At 45.7% G+C, this 25,877-nt stretch overlaps 1 protein-coding gene across 3 annotated transcripts in view; it reads right to left on the bottom strand.

Annotated features, from left to right (window-relative positions):
* Nucleotides 1-1,349: 1,349 nt before the first annotated feature.
* Nucleotides 1,350-25,877, bottom strand: part of CFAP96 (cilia and flagella associated protein 96) — a 262,999-nt gene continuing 238,471 nt past the window's right edge. For all 3 annotated transcript variants that reach the window (XM_085641942.1, XM_085641943.1, XM_085641944.1), the window contains exons 7-8: nt 8,293-8,465; nt 1,350-1,514 (exon numbers count right to left, since the gene is read on the bottom strand). In XM_085641942.1, the coding sequence (XP_085498068.1) occupies nt 1,466-1,514; nt 8,293-8,465 (222 nt within the window). In that variant the 3' untranslated portion in view covers nt 1,350-1,465. The remainder of the gene's footprint in view (nt 1,515-8,292; nt 8,466-25,877) is intronic.

Genomic DNA, 25,877 nt, shown 5'->3' with positions numbered 1-25,877 from the left:
TCTACAGACCCTTTAATGAATTGTTCTAATGCCAAGTGTGGTTAGAGAATCTGCAGGTTTTGTGTGGTTCTGGGTAAGCTTGTCTCTAAGTCAGACTCTAAGTCAGTTATTAGAGTAACAAAGGGGTATATTCACAATGAAATGGCGCAGCAGGGCACTGTGCCAAACTTTGCAGCACTGCGCTGCAGAATTCCTAAAACACACAGATGCACAGTATTCACAAGAATATGGCACACCCCTGTGTTTTCCCTTGTACTGGTGCTACCAATAGCTGCCTAGATCCAACACAGACACCCTTACACCATAGTTCAAGGGTACCTGCGTTGCAGGGAATCATCCTTGGAGCAAGGGTGTCTGTGTTGCAGCAAATGATTGTTTAAATGATTGTTTATATGCAAGAAGGTGTCCCTTCCTACACATAAACAGTCATTTTTGGACACCTTCCTGCACATAAACAATCATTTCCTGCATCACAGACACCCTTGCACCATGGTGCAAGGGTGCCTGCATTGCAAGGATGATTCCCTGCACCAGACACCCTTGCACCTCTTTAAAGGTGATTTGCTCTTTCTATGTGTGCTGCATTCTGCAGACACATCTTGTCTGTCCAGCAAGATTGTATTGAGTGTGTAGAAAGCAATGAACATGACGTATTTGTCACCGTAATCCGAGACAATTTGGATGCATTTTAATGTGTTACCTTGTACAAAAGCCTAAAAGAATATATGGGGGGAGCAAAGTAATCCTTTCGAGATGTAAAATACATAATTTGGAGAACTGTGTTTGTGATAGACCAATTACTACAACTAATTGCTCTATTAGATTTACAAATGAATAATCAACATAGAGTATACGTTATAGGACGGGCGAGTGACACAAATGTAAGATGAATATTACAGATATTTACAATGCAGTTACTATCACAGCAAATCATATGCATTCAGAGACTTGCAGCACTATTCTACATTGTGGACAGAGGATTGGAAAAGTGTTAATGAGATGATTAGCTTAAAGGTTTTTCTATAAATGAAGTTTAGATGTATTTATTGTTTAAATGAAGGAAAGTGGAAGTGAAGTGCATGTCTTTGTCTGTATAAGCACGTTTAATACCGAGCACTGCCTTATTCATGACAGTTTGTATGGTACAACAGCACTCTGCAAAAGAGTAAAGTATATCCTTAGAGCAGTACAGGGGGTTCTGATTCATGAGGGCATGAGGAGGGCAGAGGAGAGAATCTGTGATTTAGCATTATATCATTCAAATTCAGAGAAACTGCTCATAAGTGGAATCAAACTTTACAGCAAAGTCCAGAGTACCGAAAACATTTATTTACAAAAGCTAGCCTCGATCAGAGAAATTGTTTTAATATTTAGTGGTTGTTCTTTATAAAGAGTTCATTTTCATTCCAACATTCAATTCGAATAAAGTCTTTACACGCAAGTATCCTTTTCCGGCTCACAGAAATTAGTAAGATGATAGGTGCACGGTCTTGTAGTTCATTGGGGTCATAGATCTGAAATAAATGTACAGAAGCACATTTTTAGAGGCGAGTTTAGATTTACACTTAATATACAATTACATTGCCCTCTTGGAGCTGAATCAGGTATCAGAGACAAAACTCAAACACAAGTGGCCTTTGACAAGGACACTTCAAAGAGGTTATGACTCAGGATGAGGGCACGAGGAAGGGACTTCATCCCTTCGCACACTGACAAATCACAAACTACAGACAACATTGTTTAGTTTTACTACTACAAACTGCAACATCAAATATTGTTTTATGCAAACCTTTTCATTACCTCCTCGTCCAGTCTTCCTCGCCACAGTATTCACACATGAGCCTCCGACTCCACACAGAACTCCAAGTAAAATTAAAAGAGCAGCGCTCTAGTCTCCCCTCCCTCCTCCAATATGGCCCCCAGTGGCTTCAGCCAATCCCATAAAAGGATACATACCAACCATCTCGACCTGTTCTTTTTTTCTGCACTTCTCCGAGTGCTGTGTTACCTGATGGTCAGGTGAGTGGGGCTGAGTTCATGCTTGAGCGGACCCGTTTTGCCCTAGGGTATCTAGTTTGGGGGAAGTTGTTGAATTTTATATATTTTCCTTAGATTTTGTTTTTTTCCCCATTCTTCTGCCTTTAACGCCTCTGGTCCTGCTTTAGCGGACTTTAGTGGCGTTTGTTTCAGATCTGGACTCGTTCTTGGAGTCCTACTATGTTTGTTTTCATTCCCGACCGCGCGTCCTGCTAAGCGGACGTAGCGCGGCCGGGTGCGTTTGCTCTGGGGGCCGGAGGCTCCCGGTCACATTCCTACCTGCTGCCAAGGCCGAGTTGGTGCTTTGGGACCATCCTCCTTCCTTCCCCCGGTGTCTGGTCTGGACCGGTTGGGTTCTGCTTTAGCACGCCCTGGGTGTACAGCAGGCAGGGCAAGGGGGTCTGAATGTCCCCTCGTCCGTGTGGGCAGTGTATTTGTTTGTTCACTCTTGCCGGGTGCGGTTGATTTTGGGCCCCCCTCTTCCCCCCCCCCGTGACATGTAATGCGTCACTCTGGCCTAATGGTGAAGGGTCTAAGACTCTTACTCTGGCGATTTGGTGTTCAATCCCTTGTCTTGCAACCTCACTGTTTGCTATTTCTAAGGTACTGGCATTGTTATTTCCTTCGGTACGGTTGGGATATATTTTAATACGTGGTGGGGCACCCGGCGGTCTGTTCTGCGGTCCCCAGGCGCCTCTCAGCTTCATTTTCGGGGGTCCCGTGGGGCCTCACTGTGGCCTAGTCTGTCCCTGAGAGGTTTATGGCGGCTCTGGCTTCTCTGATGTTGTGCCTTGCTACACGCCCAAGACTGCACCGGCTTGCTACCGCTCTATCTTGTGTCCGGCGAGGCTTCTCCTTACTGCCCCGGAAGCCGCGCTGCCTGTCTTGCAGGTTCCACGGCTGCTTACTGGCCTGTGTTCACTGCTGGTTCCATGGGGCCGGCGCTGGCAGATGCGGGGCTCTTAATATCCCTGGTGTGTATTGGTGCTATGTTTGCTTTGGCTTTTGTTGCCCTGCACCCAGACCCATCAGGCGCCGGGGGCTGGTTTTCCATGAGGCTCCCCCGGGCCGGGGTGGGCGCGCACTCCCTCCCGGGTGACGCGCGCTGCTATGTTTACCTCTGGCATTCCCGGTCCCAATGTTGATGCCCGATCGCCCGTTCTTCGGTTCGGGGGCGCGCGCTTGGAGGACGTGGTCCTGTACTGTATTTGTACCCATGGAGTGGCTCATGTCCTTGTGGGTTTCTTTCAGTATTACTTTCATTTCCCACATCGATGTCTGGCCGTGTTTTTCGTTTGTTGTGTCTTGCACGCACGCATGCGCGCTCCGTTCTCTCACTCACGCTACGACACAGACTCGTGCTTTACGTCTGTGTGCGTGTGTTGTTTGGCTGGGCACTTCTGCTGCCTGTCGTTTTTTTCACTCTGCCGTCTCGTTGTGCTGTGCCACGGGACCTGCGTCCTCTGGGTGAGTGTTCTTCTGTTGCTTTGCATATTTGCTTTCCTAGGGGGTTTTAGGCACCTGTTACTGTGGTATTTGCCTGGCACCTTTCATTGGTTGAATTCCCCCATTTTACCCTTTTGTAGTCGGTCCTGACAGTTTGCATTTTGTGCTTTCTGTTTGTCGGGCTTCTGTGTACTGCTTTTGTTACGGTTCTGACATGGTGCTTGTCTTTGTGCGCTACTGCTTCCGTTGTAGGACCCTGTGTTTGCACTCATGGTTACGGGTTGGACCTCCCAGCGGGTCCGATTTGGCCTTTCATCCTCCTGGGGTCGATTTCGTGAGTGTCGCTGAGTTGGGTATCAATGGTCATCTGTGGTTCAGCGCCGAGTCTCCTACGGGCACTCTCAGTTCCATTAGTCGCAGTGACCTAATGGTTCAAGTCTGAGGCTCTTAATCTCGCGGTTACTGATTCAATTCACATTGATTCTCTTCATTTCAATGTTTTGTTGTTGTTGTCCGCCCTGGTGGGAGTGGATTTTTATTGTGTCTTTGGGTACCACGAGATATGGCTCTAGGGTTGGTCATGTGCCTGTGTGGGACATGTGTCTGGATGGGCAGGGGTTCGTCTCCTGCTGATGATGTCTCGGTGTCCTAGGATGGCGGATTTTCACAATCTGCTTTCTTTGGTTTGCGGCTGCGTTTCTGTTGGGGGAGGGCTGCTGTTGGCACCTGTCTTTTCCCACGGCTGCTTCTGTGGGTGCCCAAATGGAATGAGATGTGGCCTTCTTTCCTTGTCGGTTTCTTTCCCATTTCCCGAGTCCCTACTGGGGCTTGGGACTCTGTGTTGGGCGGAGGTGCTGTGTTGTTTTTTTGTGTTTGTGTTGAAGCAGGAGTGTGGCTCTCCGCTGTGCGGTTGGTTCTTGGCCTCCTTGGACCCATGGCACAGGATCCCCTTAATCCCGGGGGGTGCTTCCGTCTCGCGGTATGGCCATGTGTGTTTTTTTGGCGTTTTGTGGGGCCCTGGTTGGGCCTTCCCTTGTGCGTGTTTCGCTGTGGCCTGATGGTTGGTGCTTCTTGCTCCTCGAGGTTTTGTGTTAACCTCTTTTTCTAGTGTCCCCTTCGCGAGGTTGTTGGGGATTCTGTTTGTGTGGGGAGTTCTTCGCCCGTTGTTGACTTGATTTCATTCGGTTGATCTAGTGAGGTGGTTGGGTGTTCCCTTCCTTCCTCTCTGTGGCAACGTCTCCGGTGTTTTGTTGCACGGAGGGGTGGCTTGCTGCCACGGTTTTGGGGCACTGCGCCTTGGTATTTGGGTGTATTCTCCTGCTACCCATGCTTGGCTTCCAGGGCCCTGTGGTGAACAGAGTCACTATGGCCTGTGGGTTAAGGTCTTAGACTCTTAATCTGTAGATTAGGTGTTCATTCCCTGGTCATTCTCTGTTTGCTCGGCCTACAGTTTAGGCAATGGTATTTCCTTCAGTAAGGTTGGGAAATTTTTCCCGGTCTCAAATGGCTGCTCACTGGCAGACGCTTAAATTGTCACATGAATAATGTGATTTCGCAAATGGTAAAGTTCGTGTTACATGCACGGTTATGCCTTGCCGGGATGCCAGGAGAGTGGATGCCCTGTCGTTCCCTTGGCCGACGTGTCTCTTGTATGACTTTCCCCCTGTTCCCCTGATTACGGCGGTCTTGCAGAAGATCGAGTGGGAGGGGTCGTTTGTGCTGATACTTGCTCCGGGATGGATGCGTCGACCTTGGTATCCCCTGCTATTGGAATTGGCTGTGTCTCCGGGGTGGGCCTTGCCGTTCATTCCTTGTCCTCTGATGGGTCCTCTTCTTCCTCTGCCTGTGTTCCATTCCTTGGGTCTGCGGGCCTGGCTCTTGAGAGGGATTCGTTGATGTGCACTGGCTGTTCATTGGCTGTGGCTGGGGTCATTCAGCATTCCAGGAGACCTTCTACTCTTAAATCCTATGCGAAGCAATGGGATAATTTTTGTTTCTTGGTGTGTGTCGCGATCTGTCGGTGGCTTCTTTGGACCCGGCTCGCATTTTGGATTTTTTGAATGATGGATTTGTGCTGGGCTTGGCCATTTCGACTCTTCGGGCTCAGTGGGCTGCGATTCAGGCGTTCCATGTCCTCCCTTTGATTCTGTTTCGCCATTGGTTGCTTGGATTTTTCAGTCTCTCTCTTTCCGACGCCCCCGTCCTATCATGTGTCCTCCACCTTGGGACCTGCCTTTGGTTTTGCGCTCCTTGCAGTTGGCTCCCTTCGAGCCTTTGGAGTCGGTGGGGTTGAAGTTTTTAAACACTCAAGGTGGTGTTTCTTGTGGCGATTGCTTCTGCCAGACGTATGCGTGAGTTGGGTGCCTTCCTTCGTTCTGCTCCTTTTTTGTTGGTTTTGTCGGACCGTGTGGTGTTGCGCCCTCATCCTACGTTCATTCCGTAAGTGGATTCTTATTTTCATAGGTCTTCTGAGGTGGTGCTTCCATGTCTTTGTCCTGATCCTTCCTCGGATGAGGAATCCCTGTTGCACCTCTTGGATGTTCGTCGTGCTTTATTGATATATTTATCGCGCACGTCTTCCTTTGGCAAAGTGGACAACTTGTTTGTCAATTATGGTTTGTCGCGTCAGGGACTGAAACCCTCCCTCTCGATCAGTCGCTGGATTTTGGAGGCCATTTTGTTGGCGTATGCTTCGGTTTCTGAGGTTCCCTCACTTCCTGTTCAGGGACGTTCCACCCGCCCTGTTGCTGTGTCTTGGGCCTCCTTCAATGGGGTGTCCATGGAGGATGTTTGCCGGGCTGCTACTGGGTCTTCACCTCATACATTCATGTCCCATTACCACCTCCAGGTTGGGGGTGGGGGTTCTGTTTCATTTGCATCTTCTGTCCTGACTGCGGGGATGCCTTGAGCGGTTATCTTGGATAGCTGTACCTCTGTATATTAAATTTTGTTTTTCACTGCACTTTTGGTGTGATCTTTTCCTTGCATGAAGCTGATTGCTTTGGTATCGGCTCATGTGTGAATACTGTGGCGAGGAAGACTGGACGAGGAGGTAATGCCCCGATTACTTACCGGTAATCTTCATTACTCCGAGTCCTAGTCTTCCTCGCCACAGTATAGTTTCCCTTCCCTCCCGGCCCTGGTGGTGGCTTCATGTCTGCGGCTTTGTTTCTCAGGTCGAGATGGTTGGTATGTATCCTTTTATGGGATTGGCTGAAGCCACTGGGGGCCATATTGGAGGAGGGAGGGGAGACTAGAGCGCTGCTCTTTTAATTTTACTTGGAGTTCTGTGTGGAGCCGGAGGCTCATGTGTGAATACTGTGGCGAGGAAGACTAGGACTCGGAGTAATGAAGATTACCGGTAAGTAATCGGGGCATACTTTCTTGTCCTATGAACCCAGAATGACCTTTAGCGATAGCATATCCCTAAATCCTGTAATCTGTTCTGGTTACTATTTTATTTGAGCAATTGGCTGCTGGCAAAAAAGGTAACCAGTGAAAAACGCTAAAATGGAGCAGTCATTTTTCGGCCAACACTGATACCATAGAACCTCCTATCCTCGCGGTTGTCAGATAAAGATCGGGACAGAACTCTCTATCCACAATAACCATCGCACGATTGGTGCACGATCGGCACCAACGGGAAGGCAGACTGGGGCCTGTGGTAAACATCAGATACTAGAACCTCATGAATAAACGTAACAGACTACTGCGATTCCTTGCCCCCACCCCCCCCCCTTACAGTAATTATATGCACATTCCAAACTATCCAAAATCAATAGCCACAGAGGAAGGAGGGTGCTGACGGGAATTCCTGTACGTAAATGCAACATTTTGCATGACAGCCTAGTCAAACCTGGCACAAGTTTTCATAACATATTCCACAAAGTGCTTTTTTTAAACCATGGGTTCTAACATAGAGACCCATTGCCTAAATAGAAAAGGACGAAAGACTGTCCGGCATTAGTAAAGCACATTTATATTAACCACGCCCATATTTTGACTGCAACTGATCAAAGCTTTCAAATTGTACTGCAACAATCTATCACTAAACAATGTAACCACTTCCCATATTAATCCCTATATACGATCGTCTATATGTTGTCATGTCCCTATATGTCGTCATGCATGACAGAACCTATGTCTATTTTTGGTAGGGGCAGGTATGCCCACGTACTATGAGAATCCTTAGATATTATAAAAATAGGGTGTTTGGACATCCTTTGGGGTGCAACCCCTCATGGCTGAAACAGAGCAGCCTGGATGCAACTTAAATTAGTGTCACCTATAATTAAAAAACACGGGTGGGTATTTTTAAACAGCTTTAAACGAGGGTGAGTAAGTTTGTGACGTTTATGGAACAATTACAGATGTGGGAGGAGTGTATCAATCTCTACTCCCATATTTGCAATGTGTGGGACACAACTTTCTAGATTGGAGAACTGAGGTTGGAACTATATAAACATTTTATCATTCCTTTAATACATTTTCATACACCTTATTCCATGTTAATTTTCTTTTACAATCACTACATCAGTTTTTATGTAAACCCAATGAGGTTACCACAAGCTGATGAGTTGGTGCTATGGAACACATTAAATACACTTTCACTAAACTACTAAAAGAAATCCTTACACGAAAGTAAATATGCCTTTCTAATAACTGCCATTTCATAGAAAACGTTGACATTTTTAATTGCTTGCAATAACTTGATAAGATGATTGAAATCTGAGAATAAATAATGAAAATGAAAGCCACATATAAGAACAAGTTGGTCTTTAAAAGTGTGTGGAAAAACAAGTCTCTTACTTTACTACATGTGCTGCTAGGACGCTCTGAACTGGTCTGGATTTTGGTCCTGATGGTGGATGGAAGAGTCTCCCGCCTTTTCCACCAGTGTCTGCCATCCCAAGTAAAGGCCGGTAGGGATCATCAGAGTGCAGTGGATAAGGATCAAATGTTCCTGCTTTCATTCCACCCGGCTAAGATACAGAATACATGGGGGGAAAACAGTCAGTGACCCAGTCACATAGAACACCCAGCCAACATGCACAAGCATTGCACTTTTCAGTTTTGTTCTGAAATATTAAGACAAGCATATCAAACAACCTAAGATCAGGGCTGCATTTGAAAAATATGAGTTTGAAATTATGTTCAAATATATCTGTAATTGAATACATAAATAGTAAGAAATATTGAAAAGTAATGTTCATCTTGTCCTTCAGGTCATAGATGTAGCATAAAGTGATTAATGTAGTGGTCCCAAAGGCAGAGGGAAGTATTTCTATTCATTCATTCAAGAACTACATACAGTTGTTTGATATAAACACACAAATATTCATATCAGTGTCACTTTCTGTCTCTTTTTCTTAGCCGTGGGTTTCCCATATTTTTGCACTGGGGACACATTGCAAGCACTTGTATTGGGCAATGGCTGCACAATGTGTGTTGAAGAATACTCTTAGATAAAGGCTTATCCTTACATAAAATCAAATATGGTGGTCTTATGTTGCACTACAGAAGTTGGCATTTAATTACATGCAGTGATGTCAATGATTATTGTAAATTTTTTATGAATTATACCTATGGGACTGGGGCTGAGCAGGTGGTTCGCCTAAATTACGGTCCAGCTGTATACACCTTGGAGGAACAAGTGGAGCGTTGGATTCAGCTGCCTTTTTCATTAGCTGGTAGGGTTGCACTTATTAAAATGATAGTGCTCCCTAGATTTCTGTCTTTATTCCAAAACATACTTATCCCACTCACTAGCAAATTCTTTCTTACACTGCGCTCTCACCTCATTAGACTTGCATGGGGCTGGAAAAACACCAGGGTCACCTGGGACGTCTTGACCCTTCCATATCAGAGGGGTGGCATGGGGGTCCTGAATTTTCACATCTACTACTTGGCCACGCAGTGTAGCTACGCGCATTCATGGTACTATCCGGATGCACGCATACCCTACTCTAAGCTTGAAGCTGACCTGGTTAACCAGGCCCCTCTACACACGGTCCTACCCAAGGGGTTCTCCAGAGACCCAGTCGATATACAAACTGTCTCCACAACCAGCTGGGCTTGGCGTAAGCTGCCTACGTCACTGGGGGGGCGCAAGTTATACTCATCGACTATCCCACTTGCAAGCAATCCATGGGTACCTATCACTGAGGAAAAGATTGCCCAAAGAACGCTCGCTAAATACGCACTACTCACCTTCGGTGATTTACTCCAGAGTGGGCAGATATTTCACAGCACAGAGGACGACAGATTCCTGGATGCTTCCATCATGGACAAATTTACACTGAATAGACTGAACTGCGCACTCCGTGCGTTGTTGTCTGAATTTCCCCTAGAACTGGAATCCTTTTTGCCTTTGACAACCTTGATCACTAGCGCACAGGGGGACCCCTTAGTCTCCAAACTGTATAAAACCTCTATGCCTCTATTACCAGCTAGAGATACCAGAATCCGAGCGGTTTGGGAACGGGATTTGGGACACCCTATTGATAACTCACAATGGGCTTCTTGTTGCTCACAAATTAAGGAAGTCTCATTGAATAGCAAACATAAGCTGCTGCATTTCAAGTTCCTGCGGAGGGCCTACATGTCTCCAGCGAAACTTCCCTCCATTAATCATTCCAGACCGCACACATGCCCTAAATGCGGGTCACTACACGCTGACATTGCCCACATGACCTGGAATTGTGCAAAAGTTGCTAACTATTGGAGGGGGGTGTACATTGGATTGAGAAAGATGACTGACTTAGACCTGCAGCCCATGCCACAAGTTGCCCTTTTGGGTTATGTCCAGAACATCCCCAAACAACTCAGTAGCTACACCTCAATAGCATTATTATTAGCGAAAATCGAAATAGCGGTGGCCTGGGGGAGCAAGCGTATTCCTATTGTTATGGCATGGGTAAATAGCCTGATTTACTGCAACACTAACAGCGATTTCTTTTCCTCTACATTGCCGGCAACCTCCAGACCCAGGGATATATGGGGGCCCCTGAAAACCTATTTGTTAGAACTTGACCTGACCTCCTCACCACAGACTCTTTCTGGGATAGTCCCCGCTGGGGTGGGTTGAGATTTTGCTTGTCATATTAAAGTATGATTGATCAGCTACTTACCCGTAGGTGGAAATTATATTGTATTGAAACAGAGGACTCGCTGATTATGGAGTTGACGTTCAACCTTGGCTGTGGTAAAGTGTTTATTTTATGCTGTTAATTGTCGCACTGAGAATATGTGCCTGATGATTTTCAGTGATGAAAATAGTAAAGTTTAGAAAAAAAGTTTTTAAAAAAATTATACTTATGGGAACCATTGTTTCTGTGTAATTGCTAAGGTTCATACGGATTATGTGGCAAGGTCTTGCTATGGAAATATTTTATTCCTGGCCGTAATATGCACACTAACCTGAGGTGCCTGTTTCGTGTTCCGGACAGGCCTCCCCCCAACATTACAGATAGCAAGCTGATGCCTCGAAAAGTCTTTAAATACATTGTCATGGGATTTCCTGTGTTTGCCGCGCCGTATGGGATGGGCATGGAGGAGGGGATTTGAAATGGATAAAACTACTGAATGCTCACCTTTTTTTTTTTTTTTTTGCAAAAACAATTTTTTATTGCATAACTCAATTACAATTGCCATCTGCAATGACCAGCATATCATTGGTCTTCTCCCAGTAATAAGCACCATTGCATAGTACAGTGTAGACCACTTCCAACTACCAATGCACTGCCCCCAACACTCCCCAATGCAGATACTCCCTCCCCCCACCCACATGTCAGTGTGCCATAACCGCAGGTACCGGGATAAATCTCGTAATTAGCCGTGTGAGCGGCCGCAGGCTACTCCCCACCCCCATGGTCAGGCGCCAAGCAGAAAGGAGAAGGGAAGCCCTCCCGCCCTCATGCGTGACCCGTCAGCTGCCTCTCCACCGCTACGCTGCTGCATGCTGCTCCAGTGCTTCAGCGCCCTCCTCCGCTTCTGTGCCCCACCCCCGGAGGTCAACCACTAGTGCTTCCCATGCATGTGCCATGGCTAACGCCTTTTCATCGTTTCCCCGCAGCGCTAGCTGCAACCTGAGCGTACTCTCGCTACCCGCCCATTTTGTGAAGGTAGCTCTCCACCTCGCAAAGCTGGGACCAGTTCTCGATTTCCAGTGTAGGGTAATTTCTCTTTTAGCCACCACCAGCCCTAAGTCGCAAAACTTGCTCGTGACTTTCGTGCGCGGTGTGTGGGGAAACCATAGCAGCAGACAAACTCCCATTTCCACCCACAATTCCCGCCCCGTCACTTGAGTCAAGCAATCAATGACCTCCCCCCAGTAGCAGCTTAGGACGCCACAGGACTGAATGCTCACCTTACTGTTAGAGTGCATACTTAAAAGGTGCAGTCCAACAGGTGCACCATTGGGGTGCCCCCTCTCCCTTTTGTTGTTTGCCCTAGTGCCGGAACCACTAGCTAGTTTGATGTGCCACAAAGCATCAGAATGAGGTATTGAAATTGAGAGTAGAACTCACATGATTTTGTTGTATGTTGATAATACTCTAATATACATCAAGGACACCATGGACAGCCTTCCCAATATAATGCAGGTATTGGACAGTATTAGCATGTTCTCCAGCTTAAAAAGCAACTGGAGTAAATCATGCCTGTTCCCATTGTCACCTGCGGTGGAGCCAATTGATCCCCCAGAGCCAGGTCCCCCACTGAAGTGCCTCCTGACTACCTTCAAACACTTGGTTGTTCAGACTCACCTTTGTGAAGCAAACCGTATGGCTGGAATACAGAGAAAATTGCTTCTTTAGACAGCTGATACCCTTCTGGACTAAATTGCTCCCTCCCTATTTTTGTAGAGTGCCAGTAGCCAAAAGACTAATTGTACCAAGGCTTTGATATAATTTCTTGGCTCTTCTAATAATGACTGAGTAAATTCTTTCAGTACTGTAATGATCTGTTATCAGGACTAATCTGGGGCACTTCCAGATGGTGGCTATGGATGAAGAAATCGATGCGTCCTATCGATAAGGGCGGTTTTGGCACACGAAACCTTGAGACATTATTATATAGCAGCGCAGCTGACCTGACCCATAACATGGATTTGATATGAAACAGGATAAAGAAGACCATATGGAGAGGTTCAATTGAAAATGTTTAACCAGGAAGAGCGCCACTTACTGGAGTGGTGCCACAGGCATTACAGACAGCTAAATACTGTTGCCAACTCTATTTGAAAAACCTTGGCAGTCACACCCAGTATGCACTAGAGCTGCCTGCCTGGTGTCTTCAAGGAAGTTGTTCTTTAGTTATTCATGATAGGAGACCCTGGAGGGAGGTTGGGCTCCTGGGTATAGAAGACTGATCAGGGAGCAAGTTACAAACATTTGAGTCCATTCAGGAGTACTTGAGTTTGTCCCCAGGCCTATTCATGGCACATAACAAAACTGGTGGCACGACTGACTATGGAAGATGACCGGGAGCCCACTAGATCTGAACGTGATAACAATCCTGACTGGTGGTGCGGCTAGACAGGCGGTCATGCTGATGTATGTTGTGATAACACAGGCGTTCTGGCTGAAGAACGTATGGAAGGGCAAACTTAACACAAACCTTACAGACAGAAACTGGTAACGGATAATAGCTTATTCTAAGTGCCATTCTAGAAATCCATAGCTTACGTTGACACAGATTAATTATTTACACTAGACCTATCTCTTGCAGGAAGTTACGGAGAAATAGCTGGATCCCAAGCCGGAGATATCTGGTGGGAAGTAGGGGAATAGCGAAAGGCACCAAACGTGTGTCAATTTATAGATCTGAGCATGGTGATAGTCAAGAGGAACATCGCAATCGATTAGACGGCCAGGGTCACTCAAAAAATTGAAAAGTGGCTTAAGGAAGTGGAAAGATGGTGGGACTTAGGGCGCAGATAAAGAGAGGGGTGGGATTGTATATCTGAGCACCCAGACCTGATCCTGTTGGCGTTGGCCACTAAGCCTGATGATTGACCTCCTTGAGCATCTGTGGTGAGTCATTACACAGTGATTATTTTTTACTTGTGAAATATATGCATTGTTGAGTGTACGATATACGGTTGGATGGCAATCCGGCCGATAAGGAATACAGTTGTATGTTCAAGGTGCTTTATTTAGGCTGTTCTACGGTGGTGGGGAGGGATGTTATAAGACTTGTTGTTATGTTTATAATCTGGGTGTAATGTTCTCGAAATGTACTGTAGGCCTGAACGGTGAACTAGAATGGTGGGCAACTGTACAGGCAGAAATATTTATGTGATAGATCTCTTGATTAGCTTTGCTTGTACTAACTAACTGGAAAAATGCCACAGGCATGGCATGCCATCGGTAAGTATGCCACATTCCACTGAGGAATGCTTCTCAAAATTCTGTCATTTCCCCCTTACTCCAAGATGGTGGAGTAAAGTCTTATCTATGGCAAGGCCTAATTTGTGCCATGATGGATATGTGGGATTGACACATAAAATTACAGAATGACTAGAAGATTATGCAGAATGAAGCCCGAAGATTTATCACTTTGATAATGATATAATTATTATATTTCTTTTTATTTTATTTGTTATTCTATTGAACAAAGCTTTTAAAATACATACAGATGAACAAACAGAATATATATTTTTTTAAATTAACTGATTCAATGCACATATAAAATTACTTAGGACAAACACCACATCTTTGAATTTCATTTCACTTGCCAACAACATTTCATGTGAATGTGATAAGAGAAACCATATTTTAAAAGTAAAATATCTTGAATATTATGATGATATTTTACAAATAGACCTAAATAAAATTCCACATGGGTCCAAGAAAATTTAAATTTACGAAGCTAATACATTTTCCATTGCTAGCCTTTTGACAATACCTATTCTCATCCGCCGTAAAGCATCTATCATAGAGGGGAGCAAGGGAGGAGGAGGAGCAAGGGAACATGGCGGCCGGCTGAAGGGCTGGTTGGGAGCAGCCCCCGAGGGAAAACCTGCGGCTGAAAATTTGCTCACCGTGCGCTGTGCTTGATGACCACCCCGCGTTTTCTGGGCCTCTGTTGGTTGCGTGGATCTCGTGGCCCGGGGAGGGGGGGGGAGGGGGGAGTGGATGGTGAAGAGTGAGAGCCCGCGCTGCTACATCGCAGCAGTGTTGCTTCTGCGTGCCCGTGCTGCATGGGGCGGGCTCCTGGGAGGCTGCCGCAGCGTGGGGGCCCTCGCAGGCAGAGTCAGCACCAGTTGCAGAGGTGGGGGTAACCAATGTAGCCGATCCGACCCGGATGTTGGTAGTAAAAGGGCAAGAAACAAAGGAGCGCCCTCATATAAGTTCAATATCCCCATCTCCCCTCATAGCCCAAGTGCCCCCGTCACCAAAACAGTCTTGACAGAGCTGCGCTGTATGCTCCACAACTGCAGATCTGCAATAAAACACAAACTTGAAATCTCCGATACCATCAACTTGCACAATATTGACATGCTCTTCCTCACAGAGACCTGGTTCAATGATACCTCTCATTCTATGTTTGATCTCCTTGTACCAACAGGCTATTCTATACTTAGAAATTACAGACTTGACAAAGTTGGGGGAGGTGTTGCAGTCATCTTTAGAAACTCCCTTCAACTTAAGGCCCTTCCTAACAGCTCCTTCCACACTTTTGAATGCCTATCTCTTGAGCTTCAATTGCACCACCGCTCACCTCTCAGATTCCATGTTATCTACCACCCGCCTGGTAGCAGCCCTTCGTTTATGGAGGAACTCACGGACTTCATCAGTGACCAATACTCTCAAAGTGACAATCAGATCTTCGTGGGTGACTTCAATGTCCACTGGGGCTCGCCTCAAGACACCTATGCGAATGCGCTGGCCACCTTCCTCTCTGCAAACGATCTTATCCAACACTGCACTGAAACAACACACTCTAAGGGTTCAACCCTGGACCTTGTTATCTCTAAAGCAGGCTTGCTGACCATCACTTCCCCTATTCATGTAGACTGGTCTGACCACCTCCTCATCCCATTCTCTCTTCACCTATCACACTCTATAACTCTTGGCCAGCCTAAGAGGGCTACTTCCTGGTTCCGTGACACTAAAAATATTGACATCAGTACCCTCTGTGAGTCTGCCTTGCTATCACTTCCAAGGCTTGACCCGGACCTAGATGTTAACGAACTCACCTCCCAATGCCTTACAGTCCTTGCAGTCGAAATCAATAATGTCGCTCCTCTCCAAAGCAAAAAGAAAAGACCCACTCCCTCAGCACCTTGGTTCAACAAATCCCTCTATGAAGAAAGGAAGTACCTAAGAGTCCTTGAGAAACAATGGAGACAAGCGCCCTCCACCGAAAACTTGGCCACGCTGCATTCAGCAAGATCCAAGTACCACAAGCACATTTTCCTTGGAAAAGCGTCGCACTTCAAATCCCTCCTTGACTCAGCCAAAAATAGACCCAAAAAACTATTCGACCTCCTCAAGAACCCTAACAGCTCTCCCCCAACCTCCAAATTGGAGGACTCCACAAAGAAAGCTGCGGATTTCGCTATATTCTTTGACAAAAAGGTGAAATCACTTGTAGATCAGGTCATTCATCCTACCCCTACAGAGGAGCGCAAATCCTTAACCATTTGGCAAAACTTTGACCCCATCTCTGATGACGCCCTCCTTAAATGCATCCTCGATACAAAGCCCTCTAACCACTCTCTTGACCCCATCCCTAGTGCCATTGCCATGGACTTCTATACCCATTCTCTTTCCTATTGGACCACTCTGGTCAACCTCTCCCTTAGTCAAGGCTCCCTTCCTGTTTCCTTCAAAAATGGACAGGTCACCCCTCTGCTTAAAAAACCCACCGCTGATGCGAACGACCTCAACAACTACCGTCCCATCACTAACCTACCCTTTCTTGCGAAAATCACAGAAAAATGTGTAGCGAAACAACTCTCTCGCCATATCAAGGACAATGATCTTCTTGACACTTTCCAGTCCGGCTTCATTCAAAACTGCAGCACTGAAACAACCCTGCTGCTAGTGATTGATGACGCGCTGCGGATACTCGATTCAGGGGAGTCTTGTCTTCTAATTCTTCTTGACCTTTCTGCAGCCTTTGACACAGTCAATCACAACACTCTCCTTAACACTCTTCAACAGAGAATGGGCATAGAGGGCACTGTGCTCAAATGGTTTGCCTCCTTCCTCTCTGATAGATCCCAAATGGTCAAAATAGCGAACAGCCTTTCATCTCCTTTAGCGGTCAGCCAAGGTGTCCCTCAAGGCTCTATACTTGCACCCACACTATTCAATCTCTATTTAGAACCTTTGGGAAATCTCCTGAGTAAATCCGGGATCCATTATCATCTATATGCGGACGACACTCAAATCTATCTTAAGGTGGCCTCCACTCACGATCTCTCCTTCCTAAGCTCTACTCTCGACTCCATTCAAAACTGGATGTTAACTCATCAACTGATCCTGAATCCCTCCAAAACGGAATTCCTCCTCCTCTCCTCATCACTTTCTCCTCCCCCAGTGCAATCATGGATGGATCAGACTAATCTACTGAACAATAAACCCATCATTGTCGAGAGCGCAAAATCCCTTGGTGTCATACTCGACAAAAAACTCAATCTACTCTCCCACATCGATTCCATTGCAAAGTCTGCTCGATACCAACTGCGACTTCTTTGGGGGATTCGTCGCTTCTTCCCGGAGCACGACCTTAAAACCCTGGTCCAATCGCTGGTTCTCTCCAGATTGGACTACTGCAATTCTCTTCTTACTGGCCTCCCCAAAACCCACCTGTCCCCCCTAAAGTCCGTTCTCCATTCAGCAGCTCGTTTCATTTATGGGGCCAAAAGAAGCGACCACATCACACCCATTTTATCCACCCTCCGTTGGCTTCCCATAGAGGCAAGATCTATCTACAAGACTGCCTGTATCACCCACAAAGCCTTGCACTCCTCCTCCCCTCGCTACCTGGCGAATAAACTGAAACTCTCCGGAGGCTCCAGACCTTCACGTAATGCAGAAAATGTATTGCTTGAACCTCCCACTTTCAAGAAGGAAAGATCGATGGCCCAATCCTTTTCAGGCAATGCGGTGAGAATCTGGAACTCACTTACGCCTCATCTCCGGACCACCACCTCTTCTCAGGCCTTCAAATCTGACCTCAAAGCTCTCCTCCTTCAAAGACACTTCCAAATTTAATTTACGCCCTCTATTTTCTGAAGGAAGTCCTGCCGTTATAGGAAATTCTGTTCTCCATGCCTATAGAAGTGCCTTCCCAGTGTGTTTTTGTGTGTTGAGTGTCTGCCATTTAGTGCAGTAGTATACCTCTACTTGTACTTTGTACTCTTGTATAACATGCAGACGTCTCCTTTCCTTTGTAACGTATCGTTTGCTACCTCTTGTATTTTGTTTGCTTTTGATACTTGCACAACGGCCACCACTGCCTCATGTAACGTAACTTTTATTTTAGTGTTTTGAGTGTCTGCCATTTATTGACCTCTGTGTACTTTGTATGCTCTTGTAACCTGCACACGTCACTTTTTTCCTTTTGTAACGTATAGTTTGCTCCCTCTTGTATTTTGTTTGCTCCTGATACTTGCACAAATGCCAATATTGCCTCATGAAACGTAACGTTTGATTTTGTAACATGCTCACTTGTAATTTTTCTCCTTATGTATCATTACTGCTCCTATTGTGAAGCACTCTGACACCTTCGGGTAAAGTCCGCGCTATATAAAAACGCATTAAATAAATAAATAAGCGAATATGCCCTAATGGACGTCGAGTCTAGGCTTGAAGGTAAGCCTCCGCCAGCTACTAGTCTTTGCCAGGACATAGTAGCAAAGGGTGGAAAGGAAGTTGGTGGTGTTCAGGCAGGGAGCCAGAAGGAGGCTGTGAATCGGTATCCTTTGAGGTCACGAAACTCTTGAGTGGGTAGAAAATTGAGAAAGAACTGGGTCAGGAATAAAGGGCTCCCACGCATCTGCGAAGGTGACAATAAGGCACATAAAATCCAGGGCCAACAAGCATTTAATAAAGGACTCTGCCAGGGCAGGTACAGCCCTGAAACATAAGGAAAAGCAGGACCAGACAGCGTCCAAGCCCCCGAAGATCACCCCCTCACTAGAATCCTATTTCAAGGTTAGGGCAGACCTGTGCACGGAGATTGGGGCGGAGAAGCAGTGAAGTTCTCAAGAGTTATACAAGGGAAAACGCAAGCACAAGAGCCATGGAAGCAGGTGGGGACGCAGGTAGGCGAAGTACCACAATAGTACATCCGGAGGTCCCCACAGGAAATGTGTTTGCTTGTCTAGAGATGGGGGAGTTAAATATGGTGAGGGAGGGCAACCTGCTGGCAGCAGGAAACACCCTTTGTTCCCCCTTAGGCAATGTAAAGCCTGAAAAAAAGGAGTCATCAGAACCTATATACATTAGTGAATTACTACGGCCCAAATGTCGAAGATGTCTCGCACCTGGTGAATGTGTTCTTGGCCCTAACAAATTTTAAGGCCCCTGTCATTTTAAGAGGGGATTTTAACATTCTTCTACACAACAATCTAGACAGATCCTCGGCAAGAACACAGATCAACTCCCCTAAAATGAGGGCATATTTGGTTGATATGCTGGAAAACTGCAATATGTGTATTTTCCGTAAAACAAATGGGAACTGTAGGGACTATACTTTTCACAGTAAGAAAAACAGTCCCTTTTCTAGATTAGATTATTTCTTGATGGATAGGAAGGAGGTGGAGAGAGTGGTGGGTATGGAACATCTCCCTATACACTTTTCAGACCATGCAGCGTTGTCTTTAAAAATAGATTGGAGGGTCTCAAGGGGGTCTGGGAGATGGACAGTGAATAGAGAGGTTTTACTCTCTGAGGGGATAGTTGCAAAATTAGCACAGGAATCAAAGGAGTTTTTTTCCTGGAATTTGACATCAATGCCCTTGCATGTGCTGTGGGACGCTTACAAAGCATGGTTAAGGGTGGCACTAAAAAGTATAACGATAAATTGGGCAAGGAGAGAGAAATTGGAATTCTCTAGATTAGAGGAAGGGATAGGAAGGACCGAGATGAGGCTGAAAAGCGCGTCTCTGGGTACAGAAGAGAGGCAAAGGATAGCTGCAACCTTAGACTTCAAAGCAAAAATAGAAGAGAAGGTACAGCAATCATGGGAGGTCAGCAAGGCTAGAGATATAGTGCAGGGCGAATGCTGTGGAAAACTACTTGCATGGAAAGCAAGACTAGAAAGGAATCAGAAGTATATAAGGAAGATTGAGGTGGACAATGCTGTACAGACCACGGAAGACTGCAGGAAGATAAGAGAGGCTTTTAAAGAATCTTTTCAAGAACTGTATATGGAGGAAAGAGTAATAAATAGAGTCAGTATTGAAGCTTCGCTCATAGACAAGCATCATCCTAAATTGTCTCAGGAGCAACAAGAGTTCCTTGGTGAGGAAATAACGGGCGGGGGGATTTTGGCACCGGTAAAGAGAATTAAACAAGCATTTGCAATGCAATAGGTCTCGCATTTGTAAGAGTTAGAGCTATTGGCATTGTAATGATAATGTCTTTTACCTATGTGTTTTGGTTTGGAGTGTAGTGAATGTAAGTGGTGTGGAGTGGAATTATGTGAGTTGTATTGGAATTGTTAGTTTTGGTATGATGTGTATATCTGTGGTGTGTATTGGAGGTATGTGGTGTGTATTGGAATTGTGCTGTGTATTTGAAATATGTGGTTTGGTGTGTAATTATGTGGTGTGTATTGGAAGTGTGTGGATTTGAATTGTATGGTGTGGAACTGTGTGGCATTGAGCGAAAATATGCTTATTGAAATTATGTGTTATGGTGTGGACTGCATTTATGTGGATTGCTTGTATGTGGCATAGAGTGCATTTATGTGGGGTGTATTTATGTTGTATTGAGTAGAGTGTAATTATGTGTAGCGTGAAAATGTGGCACTGAGTGCTATTATGTGGAGGGTTATGTTGTGTTATGCAGAATTGTGTGACATTGAATTGTGGAATTATGTGGCATGATTTGTAGTGGTATTATGTGGCATGTTCTGAAGATGAATTTTTTTGTGGAGTGTAATTATGTGTTTTGGAATTAAGTGGATGTGTGCAGGGTAAATATATCAGATACGCACTTAAAAAAAGCCCACTGAATCTGCACAAAAGAGCCCTAACCCTACATTTCCTAAGTGAAGGATGCAGTAGTTTCAGGAGCACTAGTTAGCTCCTGCTTTGATTACGTCCAGCGTCATTTGCAATCTTGCCATATAACAGGTCCAAAAACTGCAGAGGGCTCAAAATGCAGCCAGCCATCGCACTCATCTTTTGACCAAAAAAAACAAATATGTGGCATCCCAACTAAAGAGCATATATTTGGGGGACAAATTGGTGACACAAGGAGGTGAACAGTTTTGGTAAATGTTGTTAAGGTTGTTTGTTGTTTTTGGTGCTTTCTCAGTGTCTGCAGCTAGACAAAATAGATCAGAGAAGGAGGTGCTGCTGTCTGGACGAGCAGAAATGGTTTGTCTCAGCACCACTCAGACGGATCACCCAGGGAAAGGAGAGGTAGTCCAGGTACATGAGTGTTGTGATTGTGTTGTGTTTCCACTGGCAGCTCAGCCTTTAAGATTATGCAGAAGGATATCAACACACAAACAAACACAGCTCTTCAAATTCAAGATCAATTGAGTAAAGAGGGATCTGACATAAACACAGAACAAATGGACAAGCACGAGAAAAGCATGGATGGCATTGACGCTGAGAGAGTAACAAAGCTGGCAGCTATAAACAGTGCCCTTTTTTCTATCCATGCCAATCAAAATCTGAAAAGCAGATGTTTGCAGACTTGCTTATTGACCCGCTTCTGCTTCCCAATGATTTTTTTTAAAAAGTCACTCAGGTCTACATGAAGTCTAAGAGTGTGGTCTGTAAGGCCAGAGGGTGAGGGTTGGTATGTTTAAACGGAGATAAGGACGGTATAGGAATTAAGGATTATTATTTTCGTTTTTACACCATGTTTAAATTTGAAAGGTATAAAACAGACGGTGCAGAAAATAAGCTCTTTCTCCATCATTGATTAAATGCGACTTTTACAAAAAAAATAATCGAAACGACTATCGATATTTGTGTGGAGTTGTATTTTCAAGGAGAACAAGGAACTGAAGGTAAAAAACTTTTAGGTACCGTCAGCAATGGGGTTCTAACGACCCTGTTCTGGGTTGTAAAAGCACTGCAGCTGAAATAGAAACAGAATGCTTTTGCCACTTTTTCTGTAATTACCACATAGCGCAGGAGTAAAGTAAGGACTATGATCGGCCTGGTTGCTTAAAACAAAGTAAACTGGGAGATAGGGGCAAGAGTAGGGGCGAGGATCGGCTGAAAACACAAGCTAAAAGTGCTTTTGTTTTCAGCCGATCCTTGACCGCTGAAAACAGAAGCCCTATTTAAATAAACACACACCTTTTCCCCTGCGAGAGTGAAAGTGGTGAAGGCGGGGCTGGGGCAGTTGCAGGAGCACTGAATGCAACCAGAGGAGACGCAGCATAGTGTGTGCTGCAGAGGCGGGGACGGAGTACGAGAGGGGAGGGCATCGCCACTATGGGAAAATAAAATCAAACGCAAACACCATGAAGCAGACATGCCGCACACAGCTAAGAAAATGAAGCACGGCAACGGAAACAAGGAGAAGTAGTACCTGCATTAAAGCAACAGAAGCGGATGGCAAGACGAGCAGTGACAGGACAAAGGAACATTAAATAAGCGATGCCATGGTCGAACATATAGCGCGCGCGGTGCCCTGTATATTAGATTAAGTGGGCACCGTGCTACAACACTAAGTGCAGCTTCCATGCGGCTTAAATTTACACGCACCAGGCGCCATGATTATAAAGCAAGAGCGGGGCTCCCAGGCCAAAGTACATCTACCCAGGTGGCTTGTAGGAGGAAAATGTCAGTTTCAGAACCGCTGGCGTATCCTCAGACCAAAGGCGCGAATAGCTGCGTGGTGATTCAGTGGGCTGCGATGCATTCCCTCACTGCAGACAACAAGCCCTTAAGACGTAGCTCGTAAGGATCGAGTGCGCCCGCCGTAAGGCGTGCCTTGCTCAGCGTGCCTTGCTCAGCGTGTGGCGCATGCGTGGTATGGGTGTTTGGGTACGCAGCTGATAGCTGGGGCAGGTTCAGAGACCCGACTATAGCGGACCTAACGCTAGGGTGCAGTCCGGAGCAGTGGAGAGGGCTTGGGAGCAGTATCGGGGCACGGCAGATCGCCGTATTGGATCGAAGGAGGTAGCACTTGGGAAGCCTTCACAGCAGCGAGAAAAAGCAGACGCACTACCGCCACCATGTACAGGCACTTGGGCCCGCAGCGCTCCCCGTCCCGGGATTTTAACAGCATCGTCCAGATCTGCAGCGCAAATGTTCAAAGGATCAGTGGCAACAGTGAGTATGATGGCACAAAATTGCTGACTTGCCTTGGAAGTGGAACACAAGATGTGCACGTCGCGTGTCTGTCTGTACGTGCGTGAATTACAGGAGGCTGGTGAGGACGAAAGCGAAACTGCATGCTGGCTTGCGAGGGAAGGGGGACAGGAGATGTGCACGCCGCGTGGCTGTAGGCGCGTACACCAACTCAAATCCGCCAAAAGCCTGCGCGTGCACATCTCCTGTCCCCCTTCCGAGGCAAGTCAGCAACAATAGATCTCGCCGAAAGCAGCGCTCCGCGCTGCATTCGCAGGCGAGACCTAAAAAGGTAAAGCAGCGAGCTCTATTCTAAAATTGAAGAGGAGATTATTCCAATTTCGCATGAAACTTTTTAACTCAATCTTAATAGATTGTAATCCAATTCTGGAATCATGGAACGAGGCAGTGATAACATTAATTCCAAAGGCCAGTAACAATCTCTCTCAATGCCAATCTTTCCGTCCCATCTCCTTACTTAATAGTGATTATGAGATCTTCACTGGTATCCTGGCTGCTCGTATTAACAAGCTAGTTGGGATTTTAATTCACGAAGACCAAAAATGATTTATTCCCGGTAGTCAGGTAAGAGAGTTGGACCACGCCCTGATTGGCACTATAGACTTAGCTACATCAAAGGGGGCTCCCCTTGCGTTAATTACTGTGGATGCTGCCAAGGCCTTTGACTGGGACAGTTGGACTTATCTAATGGCAGCCTTAGAAAATGTGGGTATGGATAGGCCTCTGATAGATATATTAGAGAAAATTTACAGAAAGCCAAAGGCGCGTATTTTGGTGAACAAGAGCTTATCAACACCAGTCATGATTAGTAGGGGGACGAGGCAAAGTTGCCCCCTATCACCCATTCTCTTTGACCTTGATATCGAGCCATTCGTCCAGAGTATTAGATTGAATGAGGGAATAAAGAATTTTAAGGTAGGAACATTCACCAGGAAAATTGCACTGTATGCGGACAATTTAATGCTTTTCACCTCTGATGTTCATTCCGCCCTCCCCCTACTCGTAGCGCAGGCAAGAGCATTTGTGGCTCTCTCAGGTTACAAAATTAATAAGGAAAAAAATGAAATAAAGATTTGGAATCAAGAGGAGGGGGGAATAAAACGCGTGATAGAAATGAAATACCCAGGGATAAAGATAACCAGGGATCTAGGAAATCTAGCTGCTCTGAACGTGGAGAAAACTAGTGGAGAAACTGTTGAAGAGAAGGCAGAATTTGCCATTGACCACTTATGGGCGGGTTAATCTGGTGAGAATGGAACAGAGCCTGTGCATACGTCTAGATTAAGTTACAGAGTAAGTACTGTGTCTATCGAAATCCAACTGACATATACAAATGATGCAAATACTTTAAGAAACAATAAACATTTCAGAAGTTCTTTTATGTTCTTCTTTAATCTCGGAAGGTTGCCCAGCCAACTCGTGTTTCGTCTGGGGAGTGAACCCAAGACTTCATCAGGGCTGAAAAGAATATGCAATAAGGAAGGTGTGTAAGTCACTGACAGATGATCGTGGTCACATGAGAATGTACTCGGCGACAACTGTGGATGGGCGAACGCCCATCGTGAGCACCCTGTGACATTGCAAGTGTATACATGTACATATTGTGGGGTGATAAATCCCAGTGACTGACAAAACATAATCATGATATACACGGGTGAAGGAAGTGCAGGGTCACTACATCATAACACGAAAAGTTAAGCAATCTGGTGAGAATGTTCATTTCGCCTAAAGTTACTTTTTTGTTTGATAATATACCCTTAAATTTTGATTAAAAAAAGCATTCTAGCATTGCAGGGGAAAATCACAGCTTTTATTTGGTCCAACAAGGGTGTGCGCCTCTCATGGAAGAAACTTAGAAGAAAGGTGGGTACAGGGGGTTTCCAAGGAGGGTTTTCTCTATAAATTTGGGGCCCCCAAATACTTTAGGAAGGTCAGGTCAAAATGCCTGCATGCTGCGGCTAGAACGTGATTTGAGGTTAGATCTCTTCTGGGTATTGCATACCATAGTTTGCTGTCCCCCATATGGGACTTAGCTGGCACTCCAGAATGTATGCTCGATTCCCTTATGGTACCACTAAAGCAGAGCGGAGTATGTAGATGGGGGCAGATGCTAGACAATGGGCAATGCTTTGACATGAGATTAGTGGAACCAGCGACAGGAGGGGAAATTTCCTGATCTAAAATAATTCAAGTAAACTCATGGCTGAGGACTGAGGATTGGGCAAAAGCACAATCTTATCAAATGGAGATAGACCTCCAGGACCCTCAACCACAGAAAAAGGAGGTAGCGCTATAGTATCAACATCTCCTCACAGCGGTCAACGAGAAGCTGAAAGCACCTTTCTGCATTTGGAATGGCTACTTGCCGGACGCTTAAAAGGAAGAGTTGTGGCAAGTATCTCTTTCTACATTATACTCTGTAGTTAAATCTGCTGCACTAAAAAAGAACCACTTTTACACCCTGTATAAAGTCTACTGGACCCCGAAAAGATTGGCGAAAATAAGGGGAGTTGGTGACTCCAAATGTAAGCGGTGTGGGAGCAACGATGCGGATGATGTGCACATGTTTGCCACCTGCCCGATGTTGGAAGGATTTTGGTCAGCTGTGGGTAAGACCATATCGGATGTGCTGGGCTTCAAGCTGGAGGTAAGCACTATACTAATTATGTTTGGAATTAGGCAGCAAGACTTGAGGGGCTTGAGTTTGTATATAAACCAGAGGAATCTGATGTTCTATTTAATTTTGATTGCAAGAAGGGAGATATGAAAACTGTGGACCCAAAATACACCCCTTTTATGGCATGTTTGGAAGAACTAAGTGGCCTTCTTTGAGAAGATGGACAGGTGGGATGATAAGAAAAGAGGGGGGACT

Source organism: Triturus cristatus, chromosome 2_2, assembly GCF_964204655.1.
Source record: "Triturus cristatus chromosome 2_2, aTriCri1.1, whole genome shotgun sequence".
NCBI classification, from domain to species: domain Eukaryota; kingdom Metazoa; phylum Chordata; class Amphibia; order Caudata; family Salamandridae; genus Triturus; species Triturus cristatus.
The sequence above is the reverse complement of the archived record's forward strand: the minus strand, read 5'-3'. Positions and strand labels throughout refer to the sequence as shown.